At 41.1% G+C, this 21,433-nt stretch overlaps 1 protein-coding gene across 3 annotated transcripts; it reads right to left on the bottom strand.

Annotated features, from left to right (window-relative positions):
* Positions 1-1,839: 1,839 nt before the first annotated feature.
* Positions 1,840-20,557, bottom strand: ubap2a (ubiquitin associated protein 2a). Of its 3 annotated transcripts, none has more exons than XM_041783134.1 (27): positions 20,471-20,557; positions 18,506-18,643; positions 17,837-17,914; positions 17,580-17,690; positions 14,638-14,800; positions 14,447-14,527; positions 14,301-14,364; positions 13,843-13,940; positions 13,347-13,405; positions 13,184-13,254; positions 12,368-12,548; positions 12,013-12,283; positions 11,170-11,474; positions 10,804-11,030; positions 10,355-10,640; positions 10,063-10,102; positions 9,777-9,951; positions 9,408-9,459; positions 6,979-7,291; positions 6,760-6,851; positions 5,895-5,945; positions 5,716-5,809; positions 5,196-5,609; positions 4,781-4,885; positions 4,631-4,698; positions 2,702-2,893; positions 1,840-2,614 (listed from the first exon to the last, which is right to left on the bottom strand). In XM_041783134.1, exons 2-27 carry the CDS (start codon positions 18,599-18,601, stop codon positions 2,519-2,521), a joined length of 3,783 nt encoding a protein of 1,260 aa, XP_041639068.1. In that variant the 5' UTR covers positions 18,602-18,643; positions 20,471-20,557; the 3' UTR covers positions 1,840-2,518. The 3 variants fall into 3 exon arrangements, with proteins under 3 accessions (XP_041639068.1, XP_041639069.1, XP_041639067.1); XM_041783135.1 differs by having other exon boundaries at positions 18,506-18,620; positions 20,471-20,494; XM_041783133.1 differs by lacking the exon at positions 20,471-20,557 and adding an exon at positions 19,930-20,030.
* Between the last annotated feature and the right edge of the window lie 876 nt (positions 20,558-21,433).

Below are 21,433 nucleotides of genomic sequence, written 5' to 3'. Positions count from 1 at the left end.
CCAGACAAAAGTATTGGCACCCTTTTAAAACTGTGAGTAAATCATTTTATTTCAAGCATGTGATGTTCATTTAAACTCACCTGTGGCAGTAACAGGTGCTGGCAATCTAGAAATCACACCTGAAGCCAGTTAGAATGTATAAAAGTTGACTCAAACTTTGTGTTGTGTACCTGTGTGTCACACCAAGCACGGAGAAGAGAAAGAAGGGCAGAGAATTGTCTGAGGACTTGAGAAGCAAAATTGTAGAAAAATATGAACAATCTCAAGGTTTCAAGACCATCTCCAGAGATCTTGAAATCCCTTTGTCCACTGTGTGGAATATAATCAAGAAGCTTATAACCCAGGGAACTGTGGCTAATCTCCTTGGACGTGGATGGAAGAGAAAAATTAACAAAAGAATGCAACGTAGGATAGTTGGAATGGAGGATAAACATCCTCATTCAACTCCCACATAAATTCAGGCTGTCCGGCAGACTCAGGGTGCAAAAGTGTAAGCTCAGACCATTTGTCGTAATCTAAATGAGATGAAGTGCTATGGCAGGAGACCGAGGAGAACCCCACTGCTGACAAAGAGACATAAAAAAAGCCAGACTAGAGTGTGCAAAAATGTACCTGAGTAAGCCTCAATCCTTCTGGGAGAACATTTTGTGGACAGATGAGACTAAGGTAGAGCTTTTTGGAAAAGCACGTCATTCCACTGTTTACAGAAAACAGAATGAGGCCTACAAAGAAAAGAACACAGTACCTACAGTCAAACATGGTGGAGCTTCAAGGATTTTTTTGGGTTATTTTGCTGCCTCTGGCACTGGGTGCCTTGACTGTGTGCAAGGAATCATGAAATCCGGAGACTGTCAAAAAATTTTGGGCCACAATGTAGGGCCTAGTGTCAGAAAGCTGGGTCTGCGTCAGAGGTCATGGGTGTTCCAGCAGGACAATGACCCCAAACATACCTCAAAAAGCAGCAAGAAATGGTTGGAGACAAAGCGCTGGAGAGTTCTGAAGTGGCCAGCAACAAGTCTGGATATAAATCTCATTGAACACCTATGAAGAGATCTCAAAACTGCTGTTGCCAGAAGCACCCTTCAAATCTGAGAAATCTGGAGCAGTTTGCAAAAGAAGAGTGGTCCAAAATTCCAGTTGAGAGGTGTAAGAAGCTTGTTGATGGTTATAGGAAGCAATTGGTTTCAGTTATTTTTTTCCAAGGGTGTGCAACCAAATATTACGTTGAGGGTGTCAACCATTTTTGTCCAGCCTATTTTTTGAGTTTTGTGTAAAATTATGTCAATTTTGTCTTTTTTCTTCAGATTTTTTGTGTTGTTCCAATGCACATAAAGGCAATAAACACATGTATACCAAAAACATTTGTAATTGCAACAATTTCTGGGAGAAATGGTGTATTTTCTGGAAAAATTCGAAGGGTGCCAATACTTTTGTCCATGACTGCACTTCTAAAGTGCCAGTTATCTGAATATGAATGCAGTTACGTTTCCATGGCTACCAGCAGTTTAATACAGGCAAAAACATGCAAGTATACTAGTACGACTAGTAAAATACTGCATGCTTTTCACTTAGAGGCATGTTGCAGGAGCCTAAAGAAGTACTACTTGTGTCCTGAGTTTGAATGACACAGTAAAATCCTTTGGTCACTTGGTATGTCTGACATATTGGTTATTTTCTCACAAGTTGGCTTGGCTGCACCGCAGTGTAAAAAGGAAAAATGCTGTCACGCCAAACATTGGTCGATCACGAAGAGTAAAATATTGCATATAAATGGAACATGTGGGTCTGAATCCAGTAAAAAACAAAGTGATTGGTAAATATTGATGCCAGGCCCAAACAAACTGTTCATAACTTTTAATTCGGACAACAAGGATTAAATCAATGTTAAAATGTCATCAAATCCAAGGCCTGGCTGGTTAAAACCAGCCAACTATTAAGAGTTGAGGAATGAGACAGATGGAGGGAAATGGGGCAAAAAGAAAAGTCAAGCTAGAAACTTAAGTCACCCTCAATATAAGGATTCACAGATGCAGGGGACCAAAGTTACAAAAACTTTTTTCTGAAAATAAAAAAAGGCCTTTGCCGTGAAAATGATGTGTAGAGTCTATGTACATCATTCTCAATTCATGTATGCATACAAAAAAATCCACATCACAAGATGCTTGTGTTCAAGTATATTCACCAACTTCATCTCCATGATTTAGCATTCTCGTCTTTCCACATTATTTTGAAATAAAATGTCCTTCAAAATAAAAACAAAATGCAGAAACCACATTTTATGTCCTACCAATACATATATACTGTATAAATACATACATAAATATATTTTACATACAACAGCCATAAATTTGAAAAGGGGATATACAGAGCAAAGGGGAGGGGTGGTAGTGTGTGTTTTAGCTTGTGTTGTAAAATGGTTTGTCCTTCTATGATCTCGTCAGTCAGATACGCAGGTGTGCTGCTGTGTGTCGGCGTCTGTCCTTTCACACATCGCACACACATCATAGTTGTAGCCTTCTCAGTTGGCCCAGTAAGGAGAGCTGCCGTAGCTCGACTTGTTGACTTGGCTCTTCTGCTGCAGGCTGCTGGACTGGCCACGCTGGCTCGGACCGCCCTGGGCATGAAAAATAATGTGAGTAATAATCAAATAACTATTAAAACGTAGAGACCAGTTCATCTGCTGAAGCTGTTGAGTGTTTACCTGTCCGTCCTGAGCTAGATGGTGGTGCAGCAGCTGTGAATGTGGTTGCTGGTGAGGCAGGATGTGGAGGAATGGGGCTGGTGCATAGCCTCCAGGTGCTGCTCCGGGGTTCAGAGGCCCTGGACCCCCCAGTGCTGATGGCAGGCTGAAGGGAGGAGGGGTCCCCGCATGGAAACCCTGCTTATCAAAAGACTGAAGGGTAAAAAGGAAAAGAAAATTAGACTCAAAACTTAAAGCTCCTGCAATGAAATTGTAGTCTTTTTCCAAATAGTTCATTGGGCTTTTTGCCTCCATTTGATAGGACAGCTGAAGAGGAGAGAAGAAGACATGCACCAAGCAGCCCCAGGACCAGAACCAGAATCTATCCTATGACCAGTGCATTCAGGAGTGTAGCCTCTGCATATAGGTGCCTGCTCTGCCTACTGAGCTAAACTGGGGCCACAATTTCAGATTTTTAACCCTTTGCAAGGCTTTTTTTTATTGTTTTTTTTTTTGTTTGTTTTTTTTTTTGTTTTTTTTTACAGAAAAGACTGAAAATGACGTATGTAAATTATGACAGTTACTGATCACAGACCCCTGTGACTACAAGCAAACCCTGAAAGCAATGACTCTGAAGTTTCTTTTCCAAGGGTCACACTACAGACATTTTTGGCCATGTCTCAGAAATTTGGGGAAATTTTGATGTTTTGGGCAGCAGCAAAAGGAAATTTTCCAAGACCTCCAAAACTTTTAGTGGAAATTTAGTTTGTACTTGGCTGATATAAGTTCTTGCAATACATCAACAGGAAAATGCCACAACCGATTTTTGCATTTCAAAAGTATATTCTTTGTGAAAATGACTGCTTACAAGTAAAAAAATTCTAACTTTGTTTTGTGTTATAGTTATCGGGTCACACTTTTACAAAATAAGTGGGTGAAACTAAAAATGCATTCCAAACAAAAGCTTGGGTCTCAGGAGGTTAAATAAAAATTTAGTTATGGATGTGATATCCTTTCTTAGAAACTCAGTGGAACCATTGCCACATGCCTGGTAAATGTGATGTATAACAAACCAAAATGACTGTTTAGGAATGCAACTTTTAGAGTAATGTCCAGGCGAATTACAAATTGGCTATTTGAGACTACAAATGGGAACCTGGTAATCAATAGGCATTAAAGGTCTTTAGAGCTATATCATACTATATTTTTGTGTTTATTTCAACAACACATGAAAAAATATTCTTTACAGAGACAAAATATTGAATTTGAATTTTTTAGGGGGTCATTTGTTCAATATTCAAAGCCTCCTAAATGAGGCTAAAAATAAATACTTGCATTGTTTCCTTTTTTAGAAATTTGACAAAATAACACAGTTGCACCAAATAACTTTTTGGTATTTTATAAATAAATAAGTGAAAAAAACATATGGCTGCACTTGTTTTGTTCTTTGTAGTCTACCAGTTACACTTTCCTGTATAGACTGCCATTATCAGACCTGAACAGTGACAGGAACACTCAATATGTCTGCTTTGGCGAGGAGCAGTGTCTACATGGTGTTTTTTATTGATGATTTCTTGAGTTAGCGTGTTTTCAGGAAAAAATAAACATAGTTTTGTTCCTTTGACCCTAATCTTCATCTGGATGCCAGGATTACTTCTGAATCACAGATTGCAATACAACAGAGAAGGCAGGCAGCACCCTGTGAGTTTGTTTTCTGTTTCCATCAGACAAAAGGAGGCGGGGGATATTGCTGTGTCAGTGAGCCTTCACTGCTGGCCAGTATCACTAACAGTATCACAATCAATTTTACTCAAGATTTCCCATTTTAATGAGTATAGAGGTAGAATTGCACTCCAAACAACTGAATGCTCCTCACAGGACATTTACCTGAAACAAATGATACAGAAAGAAAATAGAATACATGGAGAGCACGAGCTGTTTGATTCTCACCTGGGTCTTATTGTAAACACTTCCACTGATGTCTGGCACACCCGAGTTACTGGACGTCACTGAGACACCTAAAAGAATCAGAAAAAATACAATTTTACATCAGATCAATAAAAAAGGGGAAAACAGACAGGTTTGTTTTTTGCTTTGTACCTTTTCCGGGTCCAGAAGCAGCAGATTTGGCTTGTGCCTGTGAGGAGGAGTTGTATCCTTTACTATAGTCCACTCCTGCTGGCCCCGCTGTCAGCTCCTCGTACCCTGGAGGGGAACGGAGTAAGATTTTGAGGACAAAGTAAATACCTTATCATAATCCTGATCTTGTCTTGTGCAGATTATTAGTGTTCATCAACCACCCCCCACTTAACAGCTGTATGTATGAATAACTCATTAAGAACTTTGCCATAAAAGTGTTAAATAAATGCAGGTTGGGAGATCAAAACTCACTTTTGTGAGTCACTTTAGCTTTTGTGGGTTGTAAACAGACATTTTTATAAATTTTATTCTGTTCATAAGCTGCTAAAAACTCTACACAGGAGATTTAAACTAATTAATTTGTGCTCTAACTAACCTGAGCTGAAGGTATGTTGGCCATAGCCGCTGGGCTGCTGCTGGGTCTGTTGCTGGAAGGGGCTAGCCGAAGGGTTTCCCAGACCCAGACCCATACTGTGCTGTTTGGCTGAGGCTGGTCCCGGGCCCCCAGGAGGGACAAACATGGTGGGGCCGTACTGGAAGGCGGCAGCACTGGGCACAGCGCCGGGAACCCCTGGGTAGTAAGGCAGGCCCGTGTAGCTGTAACCTGGGGGAAGGAAAGCCTGACTGCTGTGGTGCTGCGGCTGACCCTGCGGCTGAGGCTGGGCCTGAGGAGGCTGAGGCTGGGCCTGGCTCTGTCCTTGGTTCTGAGCCTGGGGGGGCTGTGGAGCTGCGAGGCTTGTAGGGGGGGCCGGAGAGGTGGAGTCATTCCTGCCAAACTTAGTGACTTCACCTGACAATGTGAGAGATGAAATGATGAATGTTGTGTTTTGCCAGAGAATTAACTGTAAAACATCATCATTTGATGAGTGTGTGCAGGAGACTCGAATATGCCTTACCTGAGTAGGGGTTGTTGGTTAGGCTCCCGTCTCTGCCTGAGAGAGTCGCAGTGGGGCCGGGGAATGTGATTCCATAGTAATCCTGCAAAGAGGGCTGAGGGGACATTACAGGATCAGGAGAGACATCAGACAATCAAACAAACTGAATAACAAGAGTAAGGACTGTGGATGAGGCTCACCATTGGCAGTCTTGACTGGAGCATATGGAGGTCCTCGTAGCCATAGATCTGCTGTGAGATACAAAGTGCGCATTAAGTAAGACACAATGACAACAAAGCATGTTAGATACACAGATATAAACACTGCACATAAAGTAAGGAAATTTGTGTTTGGTAGATTATTTCTTTGTTGTTACAGTGCTTCTTGGCAAAAATCTTATACTGCTGGAAAGCCTGTTTATTTCCCTTTTAAATGGTGCTGCATTTGTAAGGAACATGCATTTGTGGGATGAGCAGCAGAGCTGAGAATGTGGGTTGTACCCATGAAAACTTTGCCCAGTATTCTCTGCTAATGCCAAACAGCTTATTTTGCTGTTGCTATTGACTCGTTTTGAGCTTCTGGTACCTCCAGATGGTGCCAATCAGCTTGATTGGCACCTGTGTATGGTTCTTCCACATGCTACTGAGGCTTCTGTTTGTTAAATGAATAAACTGTTAGATTGTCAATATGTCTTGTTTCTTCAAACTTCAATCATCCAATCCACCAAACACCAAACAAGAGTCAATGGCAGAATTAGCTGTTTGGCATTGGCAGACAAGATTTGGCAAATTTTTTATGGGTGCAACCCACATACTTATTAAGAGGGAAATAAACCGGCTTTCCCACGGTATAAGATTTATTGCCAAGAAGCATTGTTACAACAAAGAAATAATCTATCAAACACAAATTTCCTTACTTTTTGTGCTAAGTTTATATATATATATATATATATAAACATCACAGAGCAACACAATGAGGGAATGTGACTGAAAAGCATCACATATGTGTTGAGTAATTTTTGGAGAAAAGCAACAACTATAACTACTGATCCTTCAGGCTACTTACTGGGTACGCTGGCAGCAGCCCCCCTGGGCCCATGATATACTGGTTGGGCAGTAAAGGAGGCACTCCCTGGGACAGGTTAGGAGGAGCTTTACCTGGAACACAATGAAGGAACAACCTCCATTTTAATATACTATGATTCCATCTATTTGGCTTGACTCATGAGAGCGGTAAAGGTAAGTAAAACAAACACTTGCATCTGCAATGAGTGTGTACATTTACCAGCAGAGGACAGCAAGGGTGTGGTCCTTGGTGCGGAGAGGTTGGACGTGGCATTAGCTCCATTGGAGCCGAGTCCCAGCGCTGCGCTGGTGGCGGCAGCAGAGTGAAGCCCACCGGTGCCGGCGAGACTGCCGACTGTGCTGCTCATGTTGTTGGCCATGTTGGGCAGGTTGGCCAGGTGGCTGATGCCGCTGCTACTGTTGCTGCTATTGTGGGTCGAGTGGAGTGCTGAGGCTGAGGGCTGTGATGACGTGTACGAGCCAGAGGAGGGAGCCAGAGAGCTTACACTGCTGCTGTTGTCAACACTGGTGTACTGAGGACACAAAGAGAGAAACTGGTTAAATCTGAAAGAGTCTGAATTTTTAGATATTTGAAGATGCATGCATGCTGCTCTTAACATCCACGAAATATCTATGCTCTTAATGATTGTTACTTTAAATATGGTAATACTGATGGATAATGCTTAATGTTTTAAGTACTGTTTATAATTTTTTTTTGTTTGTTTAGTGTGGATTTTTTTTACAAGTTTAAGCTGCTCAATAGCAAACTGGATAAACATAGACCTGCTCCTCTCTGACCATGGAGGACAAGCACATCAGAGTGTGCTATGTTTCAAGATTATTTGATTAATATTCCCTTGATATCATATGTCTACAGAGGGACAAATAAAGGATTTAAACCTCCATATATGTATGCATCATTCCTCATTACATTATTCCCAGGTCTGGCATCCTACTTCCAAGGTAAATGGAACACAGCAGAGGTCCCTGGATGATGACTTTGCACAACATTTTGGGAGTTTATAGAAAATCTATAAAATTTTGAGTTCAGGTGAGTTCAACCCTCCACAGCCTACATACCACTTTATTTCCATTTACCCCTTAAAAAAACTGTCATACTGTGTTGTTCCTACTACACGCTAACCGTTAAGCCACCGCTGAGCTTCTCATGTTTACATCATGTTTACATGAAGGGTCAGACAGGAAGGCAGCGGGCATTAACAAAAGCTACAGTGACCTCTAGTGGCAGGAGGTTAATTACTGCTTAAAAGAGCATAATAGACCGTGATTTCTAGCCTGTGTTTATAAAAATGATGGGTAATTCGTTTAACCGACTCATAAATCCACTACGGGCTAATTTGATGAACAAACTTAACCATTTCAGCGATTAACTGCACGCATCCCTAAGTTTCAGCAGATTTTTGTATAACGACTGAAAGACTGGAGATCACACATTTTCACAACTGATGAAGAACACAGACTTCATTGTTTGTCAAACCAACAAAGCCAAATGAACGCAGTAAACTCTCACAAGGACAACAGTTTAAAGGGTAAACAAACATACCAGTTGGTGGTAGTAATGCATCAATTTGTTGTTTGCCAACCGCCAGTAAAACTTTAAGAAGAAGAGGAGGACGCCATTTCTGTGTCCCACCCTCTCTTTTTCATTGGCTGTTGGCTACAGATGTTTGCAGTTCACACTGCCTGACTGTGTCCAGATTCAGCTCAAACATGTTTAAATATGTTTGATTGATTGCGCCTGAGGTCTGGTCGGGGGCTGTTCCCCCCAGACACTAACAGATTTTGTTGCCAACTAGCCATGCCGACTGTACCCAACTAATGCAGACTGGTACAGACTTTGCCTAATTGATAATCCTGGTAAAAATTTTGTGGTGTGTCCTCAGCTTTAGGAGTCAAGAAGAATTCATCTGAATAAAGTGAAATTTTCCGTTTCTCTGATTTGATTTACTCCAGTAAAACACCACAACAAAGAGAGTGTTAAAACAGATGTCTAGATCTTCTCAAAATACGAAATTCATGCAGCAAATTGAAGTAATCTATTATTTTAACAGAAAATCTAAAAGATTTGAAAGCTTTATTTTTCACATATAAAGGTACTTCAACCATAAATTATGAAACCAGTTTAAAAGAGAATAAAGGAGATGAGAGATTCAACACTCAGCCTTCTCTAGTGGAGATTTATCTGAGTGAGAAGCAGAAATGTTTTTAAAACTAACTGGTGTTTTCAAGTTTTTAAATTCACAATAATAAATAACTAAACATTTAACAGATATGCATCGTCTATATCTGATTAATGACAAAGACATTTTATGTTCAGTATCTCAGACACAGTCTGTAACAGTGCAGCATGTCAAATATCCCTGTAGTGTCCTGTTTAATGTGTGCAAGGGAAAGTGCTTTATTAAGGGATGAGCTTATAACAATCAGTTAATGAGGGGAAAATGGAGCAACTGTTTCACCTCATACCAAATGTACACAGTTTGGAATTTAAAATATAATTTCCCAACAACAAATTGAGGCTACTGGAAATGCTAAGTGGCTAGTAACCCTGCAAAACCATCAGACACAGTGGCTGGTGAGCAAAGAAGTTCATGTCAAGCCCTGGTAGAGGATGAGACAGAAACTTACAGTGAGGGAGCTGGAGCCCAGTGCTGAGGCTGAGGAATGACTGCTGACGTGACTGTAGAGAGAATTCAGAGAGGACAGGGTAATGATTAGAATAATGTTTGATACTCATCAACCATCATAATAAAGCAAACGGCATGGTAATATTCTCAAATTTACTTACTATATTTGATCATTTTTGTTTGTTGCGCATGACAATTTTCAACATTGAGAAAGCAACACTGCAGTATTTTCAATACAATTGTGTGAGAAAGTAAACAAAATCAGTAAACCACTCTTGCAAAAAAAAAATGGAGAAAGTTCAACTATGCATCAGAACCAAATTTTCCTTTTTTAAGTTAGTCATCATTGCGCTGTGTGCATGTGTGTCACCTGTTGAGGGTATTGAGCTGGCTGACTGTGGGCAAGTCTTGTGTCAGGCTGGAGAGCGTGGTGGAGCTGTGCGCAGGCAGGGAGGAAGGTAAGTGAGAGGAGGGTGCTGAGGCACCGTTGGTGCTGATGTTTAGAGACGGAGAGTCTGGCTTTGGTGTGGAGGACGCTGATGAAGCTGGGAGTAATCAGAAAGTAGAGAGATTCTTCTTAAAGACCAAGAAACATGGTTGCTGATTTACATTAAAACATAACTAATTTAACAATTAAAAAGTACAGGGTTACTTACTGTCTAAAGCAGCAGAGGTCCTTACACCATTAAGACCGTTCTGGTGGCAAGAAAAACATAGCTTAGTGATTGCATTTAACAACAACAGATCAAGCTGCTACTTAAGGTTCTTCAAACTAAGGGCGAACAAAAACAACAAAAAGAAAAAACAATATATTTTTACATATGTCTAGTAATGAGTTAGAAAGGAGATCTTTTGTCAATGCATGTTTCTGTTCAGGATTTGCTGAACCATAAAAACTCACAACCTTTCATTTCAGACATGGGCATATTTTTAGCTGTCTCTACTCACCATGACTGGCCCTGTGGCCTCTTTGCTCTGGGAAAAGGCCAGTCGTGAGTGAGGGGGCATGCTCCCCTCGTAACTCCCCCCCACTGTGGAAAAGTGAGATGAAGGAGGTACAGAAGAGGAGGTGGTGGAGGCTGTTGAGGAAGAGGATGGAAGATTGGTGGAGCCCACAGTCCCTAATGAGGAGGGAGGGAGGCTGGATAACGCCACCGAAGAGGAGTGATATACTGGCTCGGATGAAGAGAGGGGGAGGGACAGGGCGACGGACAGAGGGCTGCCCAGCGACTCACTGCAAGATAACGGCATAAGGACAATGTGTCATAATAAATAAGCAGTGATGAAGAGCTATGAAATATTACGTTTATTTGAGAAACAAAAAAGGTTCATGAATATTTTCATCTGATCAACTAACTGCAGAAATTAAACTCATCACTGAGTAGCAGTGACAGAACCTGAGTGGTTTGGAGTACAGGCTTGTCTGGCTCTGTGTGCCTGCTCCTGGTGCAGTTGGTGCTGAGGCAGGGGCTGGCGTGGACTCCCTGGATACTGCACTAACACAGTTATCCACAACTCCAAACTCTGGCAATGCAGACTCTGAGCCAAAGTCTAGAGCTCCGAACTGTAGGTTCAGCCCGGGGACATCAGCTGAGCCTGGCATCTCAACTGCCGTGGAGGGGATCTGCAAGGAAAGACAGAAAGCTGAGTCAGGTCTCAGAAGCATCATTTCAATTTAATCTAACTCTGTGGTAGAAAAAAAAAGGGTACGTTAACACAGATTAAGAAAAATCCTGCATCTGTTGGTAAAAAACATCCTCTACCTTTGATGTGGGAGGTATCCTTCGTTTCTGGCCTTTCAGTGCTGCCCGCTGCTGCTGCGGTGTGCTGCCACCCAGAGGGTCCAGCCCTGTGCTGGGGGCAGGAGGTTTAGCACCAGCAGCAGCCATGACCGGGCCTGCCTGTACAGGCGTGCTGCTGAGCTGGGGAGCAGGTGACGCTGAAACAGGGGGGGCTTGCTGTTGCGACGGAGGGCTGGCTTGACGTGCCAGAGGCAAGGAAGGGGCGGCGTGCCTCTGAACCAGCTGACTCAGCACCAGAGAAGGCTCCGGCTGCAGGCCAAACTCACCTGCATATACAAAAAACACAAGGCAAGAACTTCAACAAAGGAATGGCAACATGTTAAAGTAGCACGCATAACAAAAACTGACACACTAAAAGTAAAGTCAGAGTGCGGCAAATTATTTCTCCTTGTTTACTTTGCTCCAGCAACCGACTGGCACCTGACATGGGCTATGCACAGGGATCTCAGTTTAAGAATATTAATCTACTTCTAGGATCTCTGAGGACCTTAATTTACAGTGAAGTTTTAGATCCTTAAAACATTCCATCTGCTTTAATCCTCTGCAATAAAGAATGGCTGCTGTAGAGAGTTCTGTGTGGTATTTGTTTATTTTCCAAAATCATTGGATCAATGAAAGCTCCAGTAGAGCAGAGACACTGTTCAGGACAGCTTAACGAGTAAAAGACGCTCATGCTTTATGGAACTAAAATGATAATTTGAATATTTTGTGCCTACTTTTTGGAGAGGTGGGCCAGTACCCCAAATGAACAGAAGGGGAAACACTTTAGTCGGACCACTGTGGGGGTCTGAGCTGAACACTTACGGCTGAACTGTGAGGACAGCGAGTTGGAGTTAGATTCTGACGCCTTCATATCCCAGCTAGACGAGGAGGGCGCCGGTGCAGGTGCTCCAAGGACTGGCAGTCGTCCAATGGAGGTGCTGCTTCCTTGGGTGTTGGCAGGAGGTGCAGCCTGGGACGAAGGTAGTGGCCCCAAGCCAGGACCCTTTAGCTGCTCCAGTATCTGAGCTCCAGCACTGGGTTGAGTCCTTTTGGCCTGACCCAAGTCCCCGAAACCAGCTCCCAGAACTGACGACTGGAAAACACAAGAAAAGATAATCATCAGTCTCTGTTATGTGTAGAAAAAAGGGTATATAGTATTACAGGTAACTGTTGTTACCAAAGCAGCATGAGCGTAGCTTGTGCTACTGGTGGTGGTCCGGCTCAGTGGGGGCTGCTGTTGCTGCGGTGGAGGCTGGTGGTGGTGGGAGTTAGTGAAGACCAGACTCTGCGAGGAAGAGGAGGAAGGTGGTTCTCTTCCTCCACCCACAGGCTTCTGCAGCAGAGAGGCGAGGTCCAGACTAACACAGACACAGACACAGTTGGAGAATTATATTTGAAAAAATAATCATGTAAAAAGTTGACAACTTAAAGTGTCACTCTTTGGTACAAGTAAACCTTGTGTATACAAGGTATATGCAGGACTCTTGAAGTTAATTTTAATACCTTTTTAAGACTTTTTCAAGACTTTCTCAATATTTTTTTAATACCTCACTGCCACTTCAAGCTGTAACCATTTACATCAGTGATATAGCTCGCTCTGGCGCTTTCAGAGACTATTTACGAACGCACCCACAATAGCCTAGTTTTTTATGTACCTGTTCATCTTTGTCTTTTAAGATGGTTTTGGGATTCAAACTCTTGGACAGCTAATTCAGAAAAAAATACTTTCAAAATTTAAGAGTTTATTAAGTCGTGATAAGACTTTTTGATACTTTTTAAGGGTCTTAATTTTTCCAAAATTGATTAATCACTTTTTAATACTTTTCAAGACCCTTCAGATACCCTGTTATATTCCTCTTATAACTAGAGTGGCAAAGACACAGTATGCAAGAATCTACAGAGTAAGTTCAATCACAAAATAGTTGTTACACTGTAACACAGACGTAGGAGACCAGGGCCTTTTTCCTAAACTGAAACTAGACACCTTTCTTACCTTTGCCCAGGTGTGATGTGATTCTCAGCAGGCGGAGCACATGAGGAGGTGAACACTTTAGTCTCCGAGAGCTGCAGGAATACACAAAATTTAAAAAGCTATGTTAAAAACAAACCAACAGGTTTTCTTTGTGACAGACTGTCCCGCTATGATGTAAACTCACACTAACGTCTTCACTCCAGTCCTCAGCCGTCCAGTCATCCAAGGTATTCCTCCAGGTAACTAGAGGACACACCAGTTTAAGTACTGTCTGTTTCCATTGAATACTAAATCTATTTCCATACTGTGCCAAAATATTTGCACAAACTATCCTTCTACTCTACTTTTGCGTAAAACAGTTCTTCATTAACTCCTGTTGCAAATCATTTATTTATTTAGTATATTTATTTTCTTTGCTGTTTATTTGGGATGCTACAGCTCACAAGCTTTCTACTTAATATTCTACTTTCATATTCTTATTTTTGAAAGAGAAAACCCTTGTCTATGTAAACCTACTCTGCAGTAAACCAAATTTTGACTCTGTGCCACAAAGTTTAAATATTGTAGGATGCATGTAGCTTATGTACATAGAAACATTGTTCTAAACCTGGCATAGTATTGAACTCATATCCTTAGACAGAAATGCATCAATAGGGCATAAAGAGTAGAAAAGAGTTTACCTGTCCCATCTGTGCTGTTGTTGGCCACAGTGTCCCATGACTCAGTCTGTGTGGTCCCAGTACCAGCCTCTGAGGTATAGTCCGCAGGATTAAAGGTCCTGGGAGCGAGTCAAGAGGAGGTATTTTAGTTACATTTTGCCGTTGAAAGGAGGGGAAATTCCTATATAGTTTACTGTTTTCCTAAAAAACATGTCTGGACTAATACTGATTGATATTTATGCTTTTCACTGGGCAAAGCTCTGATTATAGAATTGAAGACTTCATGCTCTCTAGCCAGTTAGTTGCTCAGTAGGATGTGTTTGATATCTTCTTTAGATATCAAATCTAGTTGGGACTGACCTAAGACTCATGAGACACCACATTCAACCTTTTTTAACCAGGTGAAAAGACAGACCTGAGTCAAATAACAATTAAAAGTGTGTGAAGGTCCCCCGAATGTACGTGTACTGTCATCGTACCCCATGCCCTGGGCTGAGAACCGGCTCCCTGCTGGTGCTCTACCACGGCCTCGACCTCCAGATCCTGCAGAATATTAACACCAAAGTCAGCCACATTCACCCAAGTGTGGACTGCACTGACAGCAATTCACTCCACATCTGCTTACCTCGCCCACCTCTGACCCTCCGACCTCGATCGGAGCCTCTGTCCACTGGTGTCACTTCCACACCGTTCTCCTCTGGACGGGCTGCCGGAACAGAAGCAATGGGCATAAAGATAATAGGCAACACCATGATAAGCTTAAATGTGAATCTGGGAACTGCGGAAGGTGTAAATTACTATGTTTTTTCTACATACCCTGTCTGCTCCGACTTGCTCCCTTGCCTTTGCGACTGGCAGCCGCGCGGCCCTTGCTTGCCTCCCTCTCTCCTTTCTTCTCCCTGTTCTCTTTGTTCTCCTTGCCTTCTGATGGACCCTCCTTCACCAAGGGCTTCTTCTTCCCAACTGTCTCCCATGAGGTCTAAAAAAACAAAATAACAGTGTGATGAAGAAACATCTAATACTGTTCCACCTCAATATAAACTAACTAGGATGCAGAGCAAGCCAAATTGGAGCATAACATGCCAGCTTTGTGTTTATTGTTGCACTAGTTTAAAAATATTCGAGTTGGTCCTTTAACACACAATCAATAATAACAGTGTGATTCAGCAGGCACGGTAGATTTAAGGTAGTAAAAGTGTATATTTGTCTCTTTATCTGTGATTTCTTCTGCAGGAAAGTTGAAGTAGTCTCTGGCATTGTGTGCTCAGGTGAAACCCACATTTGGCCTTTTGTATTTAGTTCAAGAGAGCAGATAGACACTACAGCAGGCACTGCAGGAAGTTCAAATATGGATTGTACGTCAGTAAAACAAATACCATGTGAGGTCTTGTAATAGGGTTGATATTGAATATCAAATGAATTAGAGTTTGTTCTGTAATATACCATGACATCAGAGGCTTCTACAAACCACTTATTTGCTATTTTTGGATTTCCATGAAACTACAACAACACTCTTGTTAGCTGTTTGGCCTGCTGCCCTGCCCTGCAGCCTCTCCCGCCATCTGTGCAGACTGGTATTTTGCAAAAATGTTGGGACACCAACTAAGCTTGCAATACAAAGGCAGAACACCCCAAGTGTTAGCAAAACATTTGGTATCCTGTTTGACTTTTTGCTCTGATCAGAGACAGAGTTTATAGAGCTTCAACATCAACACCACATCCATAGCACCCTTTATTTCTTAATCTGTGATGTGTAAAATACTCTCTTAAATCTTAACAAGCTGACATCAACAGCTGCAAATCATTTCCCTTTATGATATTTTGCTGAACACCGACTAGTTAACAGATCACTGACACAGGATGTGCTTCTGCTGTGGTTGTCACTCATCTGACACTATAGATATAGCTCTACTTCAATCAGTTCAGCTGTCACAACAGGCCACACAATATCTTGATTATCACTTCCACATATAGAGAAGCTAGAGTCCTCGTTGCACTGGTTGCAGGACTGATTCCTGGTCTCAGCACTGTTTGGTGCATGCCTTCCCCCTCTCTTTCATCCCATGTTTCCTGTCTCTCTTCAGCTGTGCTGTCCAAATGAAGGCAAAAAGCCCCCAAAAATAATTTTAAAAGTGCAGATACAGTGATTGCGTGCTGGGCTCCAGGAGCTGCTGATGTAAGGCTGACTTCACAGCAGTGCTCTCCTTACCTTAGCATATCCTGTGTAAACACAGATGGAGGATGTGTTTGAATGCCTGTTTAGTCAGGGTATAAATCTAATGGTTAAGATGCACAGATGTTTACTTAGTTTTCAGGTAGGCAGGAGTTTCACTGTGAGTTTGCAGTAACTTACATACTGAGGATATGAAGGAATATGCTCTGTCCTGCTTAAAGGGAGGAGAAATTGAATGTTTTAACACTTTGATGCAGTTCTAACAGGAGGTTTAATCAGGTATAGTAAGTGAAAATAAGCATGAATATTTAAAAAAATCTTGTGTGTAAGATGCACTTTTAATATCTCTGTTTTTATATCAAAAGTTACCAATGCAACTAATATGCCAGCATATATTGCATCATTACCATAAGCATGTGCAGCTGCCACATTTATAAACTCCTCAAGACATAACATGATTGAAAATTCAACCCTTCACTATTTATTGCAAGCACCAACTACAAAACTCATTATATGCTAGAATACAAAACAACACAGACCAGAAGGCAAGGGTTTGTTTCATTTTTTAACTTTTTTTCTCCTTTGTCAGGTCATAATCCTACATTTATAGAAAACGGGTTAAGTAAAAAGAGTTTTGGTTCAAATGAAAACACTCCTAAGTTACAGACATGTTACAGGAGGAGGAGGGCAGAGCGATAGAGACTTGGGCTGTGAGTCTGACTCATTACTATCACCACTTGCTGAGAGCTCAACGACTGTATCATTTCTTAGTAGACGCACAAACTCCACACACCAAAAACAGAAAGAACAACACAGCTGAAGAGATGAAATGAGTACGAAACAGCGCTGTTACAGGCCCAAGACCGCACCATTCATGTGGTATAAACATCATGACCATGCCAGCTTGCCCACTTATGATGAAATTTCCTGTTGCTTTCAAACATTCAGCTAACCACAACTTCACATGGAAACTATGAGGGGGCTGGCATCAAAACTTTGTGGTTAATTCAGAGTTATCAATATGTTTATGTGCCCACATGCAGCTTTTACTGCGTAAAAACATTTAATGGAAAGTATATTAAATTATTTGAACTAATTAATTTATATATTGATCTAGCTATGTATCTGCTGTTGTTACTAATTATGTAGATTTACTTAATTAGATATTTCTGTTCGACCTCAATGTCATCGTGGATGAGGTATATCTATCTAGACATCCATTAGCAAATCTGCTTATCTTTAAAAACTTGCAGGGAGCTAGAGCTGATCCTAGCTGGCATTTGGCAACAGGCAGAGCACACCTTGGACAAGTCGCATGTCAGTGGCAAGGCTGACACAAAGAGATCTGCAACCAACAACCAGTTAAACTCAAACTCATGCCTATGAGGGATACAGTCACCTATTTAACTTGCATGTCTTCAGATATTAAGAGGAGGCCAGAGCTACTGCATAACCTGTCTTGTAAGCAAAATAAATCAGTTCACACCATTTAAAACAGCCAATTAACAAAGTTTAAATCATGACAGTCTTGTTCATTAATTTAATTCAAATTAGATTACACTAGACAGTGTCACCTATCGTTTACCATGTCTGAGGTGCTCTCCAGGAGGAAGTTAATGGCTCGACTAACATCCTCGTTGCAGTCATGGAGTGCTACCATGCACTCATCCTGGTTTTTCCCCGTCACTTCCATCAGCTGGTTAGAACAACAAACACATGAAATGTCTGGGAGTCAGCAAAGGAGTACCAATGACAAAATAATGACAGTATTTAACATATGGCAGCAACTACATAGTGACCTGGGATTATAAAAGATGCTTTCTTCCTGTAAATGCTCCTCACCTGGTTAACTTTGTCCTCAAAGTCAGCATCATTCTTGTCATAGATCATCTGGGCAAGCCGGATCTGTTCAGCAGTAGCCTGCAACACAAATGCCAATGTTTATAACAAGTGAACAGAAAATAGGGAACAATTAAGTGCATCCATTCAGCACACCTGTAAAATCTGATGCATTTGAACACATAACCTTAAGGCCAAATTAGTAAAACAAAACCAAATAAAACAACATGGTAAATATCATAAATATATCATGTGTTTGAGCTGTTGCACTGAAATTAAGTTTGAGTGGGGTCGTTTGTAAAAACAGGGGAGTAAAGTAACTAATAACATTTACTCAAATTACTGTAATTAAGTAGTTTTTTGGGGGGGGTACTTGTTCTTTTGTCAAGTACATTTTGAAATTAGTACTTTTACCTAAGTAAATTTTACCCAGTTTTTACATGCAAACATTTATCATTTTAGAATGAATCTCCCCTTTTTGCCAATTAAATTGAATTATACAGCTGTAATAAATACTAAAATAACTTGTATTTAGACAGATATCTTTTTCATTCATTGTTTATTGTGTTTTGTGTCAAAAGAAATCATCCATATTGAGGTTTGCTCCAAAATATCTGTGGCTGATGACTGTGTGCTTTCACAAGATTTTTTTATGTGGTTACAGCGGCTCACCTGTATCTGTTTCTGTGGTTGTGATGTGTGAGTGGCAGCAGGCAGCGCTTTTTCCCGAGGGCCCCGGGCCTTGTCGCCGCCCAGCGAGCTCATCATATACAGTATATACAAAACTCTGTATGTACAAAATAGAAAAATCTGAAAAGCAAACGACAACGTGGAAGAATGAGCATCATCAACCAACAGTTCCTCAACCCCAAAGCTATTTTCAAAACAGACACACACAGGGTTTATTTACAACTCCATTAGAGCAGTGTCAATACGTTCCCTCGAAGGAAATAAGGAGTTTAATTCCAGAAATATGTGTTGTGAGAATAGCTCAGCCTTATTGCACAATAATGAATACTGCCCTTATGGAGGCTGTACGAGTTGGCCTGGTGACAAAACAGCTTTGCTGAAAATCTAGGTCAAGGAGGGAGAGCGACCCAGTGTCCTCTTACAAATAGCACAGACCACTGAGTGTGAAGCAGAACAAACACCACACACCCTGACCTCACATCCCCTCTCTTATGTAGCTTAGAGCAGTGAAGATTCATATGTAAGTCACAGACCCTACACACAAAGAAGCTGAAACACACTGTTAGGGTATTATCGGAGTGTTTTACAGACAAGTCCCATTCACATTGCACATAGCTTTGAATACGGTGTGATAACTTGAAAAGCACCAATCATTTCAATAGTAAAGAAGACCTGTCAACAATACCTAAACACAGTGCTATAGCGACCTGATAATATTTTTAAAGGCTACGTCTTCAATACCTTGCCATGCAAATTGTCTTTGTAAGGAATGACATTTGCACACCTAGACTACGGTGTCCATTACTAGAATAATAACTACAGATATCCCTGCTGACCCATTTGTTTTATGTCTGAGAACAATAGCGATCCAGCTTACAGTGCCTCGGTGACGTTGGCAAATGCACTGCTGCGATTGGCTGCTACAATGAACAAAGCTAATGCAAAAAGATAAACTGTTTTCAAATGCATTTTCTGGTGAAAATATCAAGAGACTTGGAAAGTGACATCAGTTGATTCAGTTCGTATTTTATAAATCAATTACTACAATATTACAAGCGTCGATCATCTCTGTCACAATCAACAACAAAACAGTCGGCAACTCTGCACAACTCAGTCATTAATGCATTAAGATCCGAACAAAAATGACCATAATAACCAACGCGGGTGTTTACGTCTGCCACGAATGAGCTTGCAATAGCGAACTGACAATAAGTCATTATCTATTCTGAAACTAAAGCAAGCGCATCGTTGTTTTGAACTGATGCTAATGTTAGCCCTTAGCTTTGTTTTAATATTTTCTTAGTTGACGTAGAGCACTACACCGTAACGGTTGGCGTTATTGACTATGTCACGAAAACAAACCAGATTCCAAATCAGACCGTAATGCTTTCGACTTAAATACTGACCGACTTGGTGCTGTTGGTACTGGGGTCTCTTTGTCCTCGCTAGCATGAAGTCGGGTTAGCTGCTTACATGCTAATGCTGGCACTACAGCCGTCCATACTGAACAAACGATGCAGTGGGGATGAGGCTAGCTAACGATGCTATCTAAATCTGTCCCTACATGATCGCCAACCACCAGCCTAACTGGCGTGCTTAAGTGATTGTACGTATTTATAGGTCCCCAGAATTATCTAATAATAGTGGCTGTTGAATTTGGTATATCTTCAACATGTAGACAACAGGCTAGCCAGCTAACAACATAGCCGTGTTAAATCCACAGAAAAAGGCCTCGTAGCGGAGCACAATCCCATCCCGACATTGCTCGCCGGGGAACAAGGCAACAGAAAAATTGCGAAAGACATCCCGTACAGCCCCGCGTAAGCGAAACAACAAAGGCAGTGGACAAACATTTCAGCAAAAAAACGTCCATCTGTGAAATGTTTACAAGCGTTTAAACAGAAGAATTGAACTTAAAAAACATTAGAAAATGTATGTTTTTGTTACCTGCTAACACGCTTCACACAGCCAGCAGCAGACAAGATGGTCACGTGACCTGCGCCACCGCGGTGGATGCTCCACTCTCCTCTCCGGGTCACAACCACCTACTCCTTAACCTGCAGTGTTAAAATTTCATCCTTTTGGCAGTGATTTAATTAATTCAAACACTTTAATTACTGGTTCACTGGATTTCTTTTAAATTAAACTACAGGGTGTCAGTAAAGCTCCTCTGCCGTCAAAACCCTTGTGTGGTTAGATATTATTACTGTGGTAACATTAAGACAGGTGTTACGGTTTAAAAAGTGACTATGTTAACCAAGGTTATAATAGTCAACTAAAACTAACTGAATAACTAAATCAAAAACGTTATAGTGTACTGAAACTAAATAAAAGCTTTGCAAAAAAGAAGTCTGTTTTAATGTATTAAAAAAAAATGTATGGTGTTTACTTTTCCTGATCTTGGTCTCACCCCTGACAAACTTAACTAACAGACCAGCAATAAAAACAAACAAAAAAGAAGTAAAATTAAACTTCAAAAAAAGTTAAAACAAAACAGAAATTTAAAAACAGTACAAAATACAAAACAACTTTAACCTTGATGTGAACTGGGGACTTTCAGTCAAAGACGCCTGTGGTTATTTTTGTCAAAATGAGTGAATGTCAAATGATTGTATTTTAATAACTAATAATATAATAATAAATATCAAATTAATATTTAATAAGATCTTTTTTAGCGCCGCACTTGCCATCAAGGCCACCCATAAGGGGGATAAAGGGGAGAGCTTTCTGGGGCCCAGCCAAATGGGAGCCCCATGGAAGCCAGCAAAATCATGGTCCTTTGTAAAGTTAAGCTTTGAAAACAATATTTAGTTCTTTTACCCAAATAATAACCACTCTTATCAAAACAACACATAATTTTTTTCATTTATTCATGTCATAACATAAAGCTGTCTTCAAAGTTTAATTGTC

The sequence above is a fragment of the Cheilinus undulatus genome, linkage group 3, assembly GCF_018320785.1.
Source record: "Cheilinus undulatus linkage group 3, ASM1832078v1, whole genome shotgun sequence".
NCBI lineage: Eukaryota > Metazoa > Chordata > Actinopteri > Labriformes > Labridae > Cheilinus > Cheilinus undulatus.
Note: the sequence above shows the minus strand (reverse complement) of the source record. Positions and strands in the feature narration are given on the sequence as shown.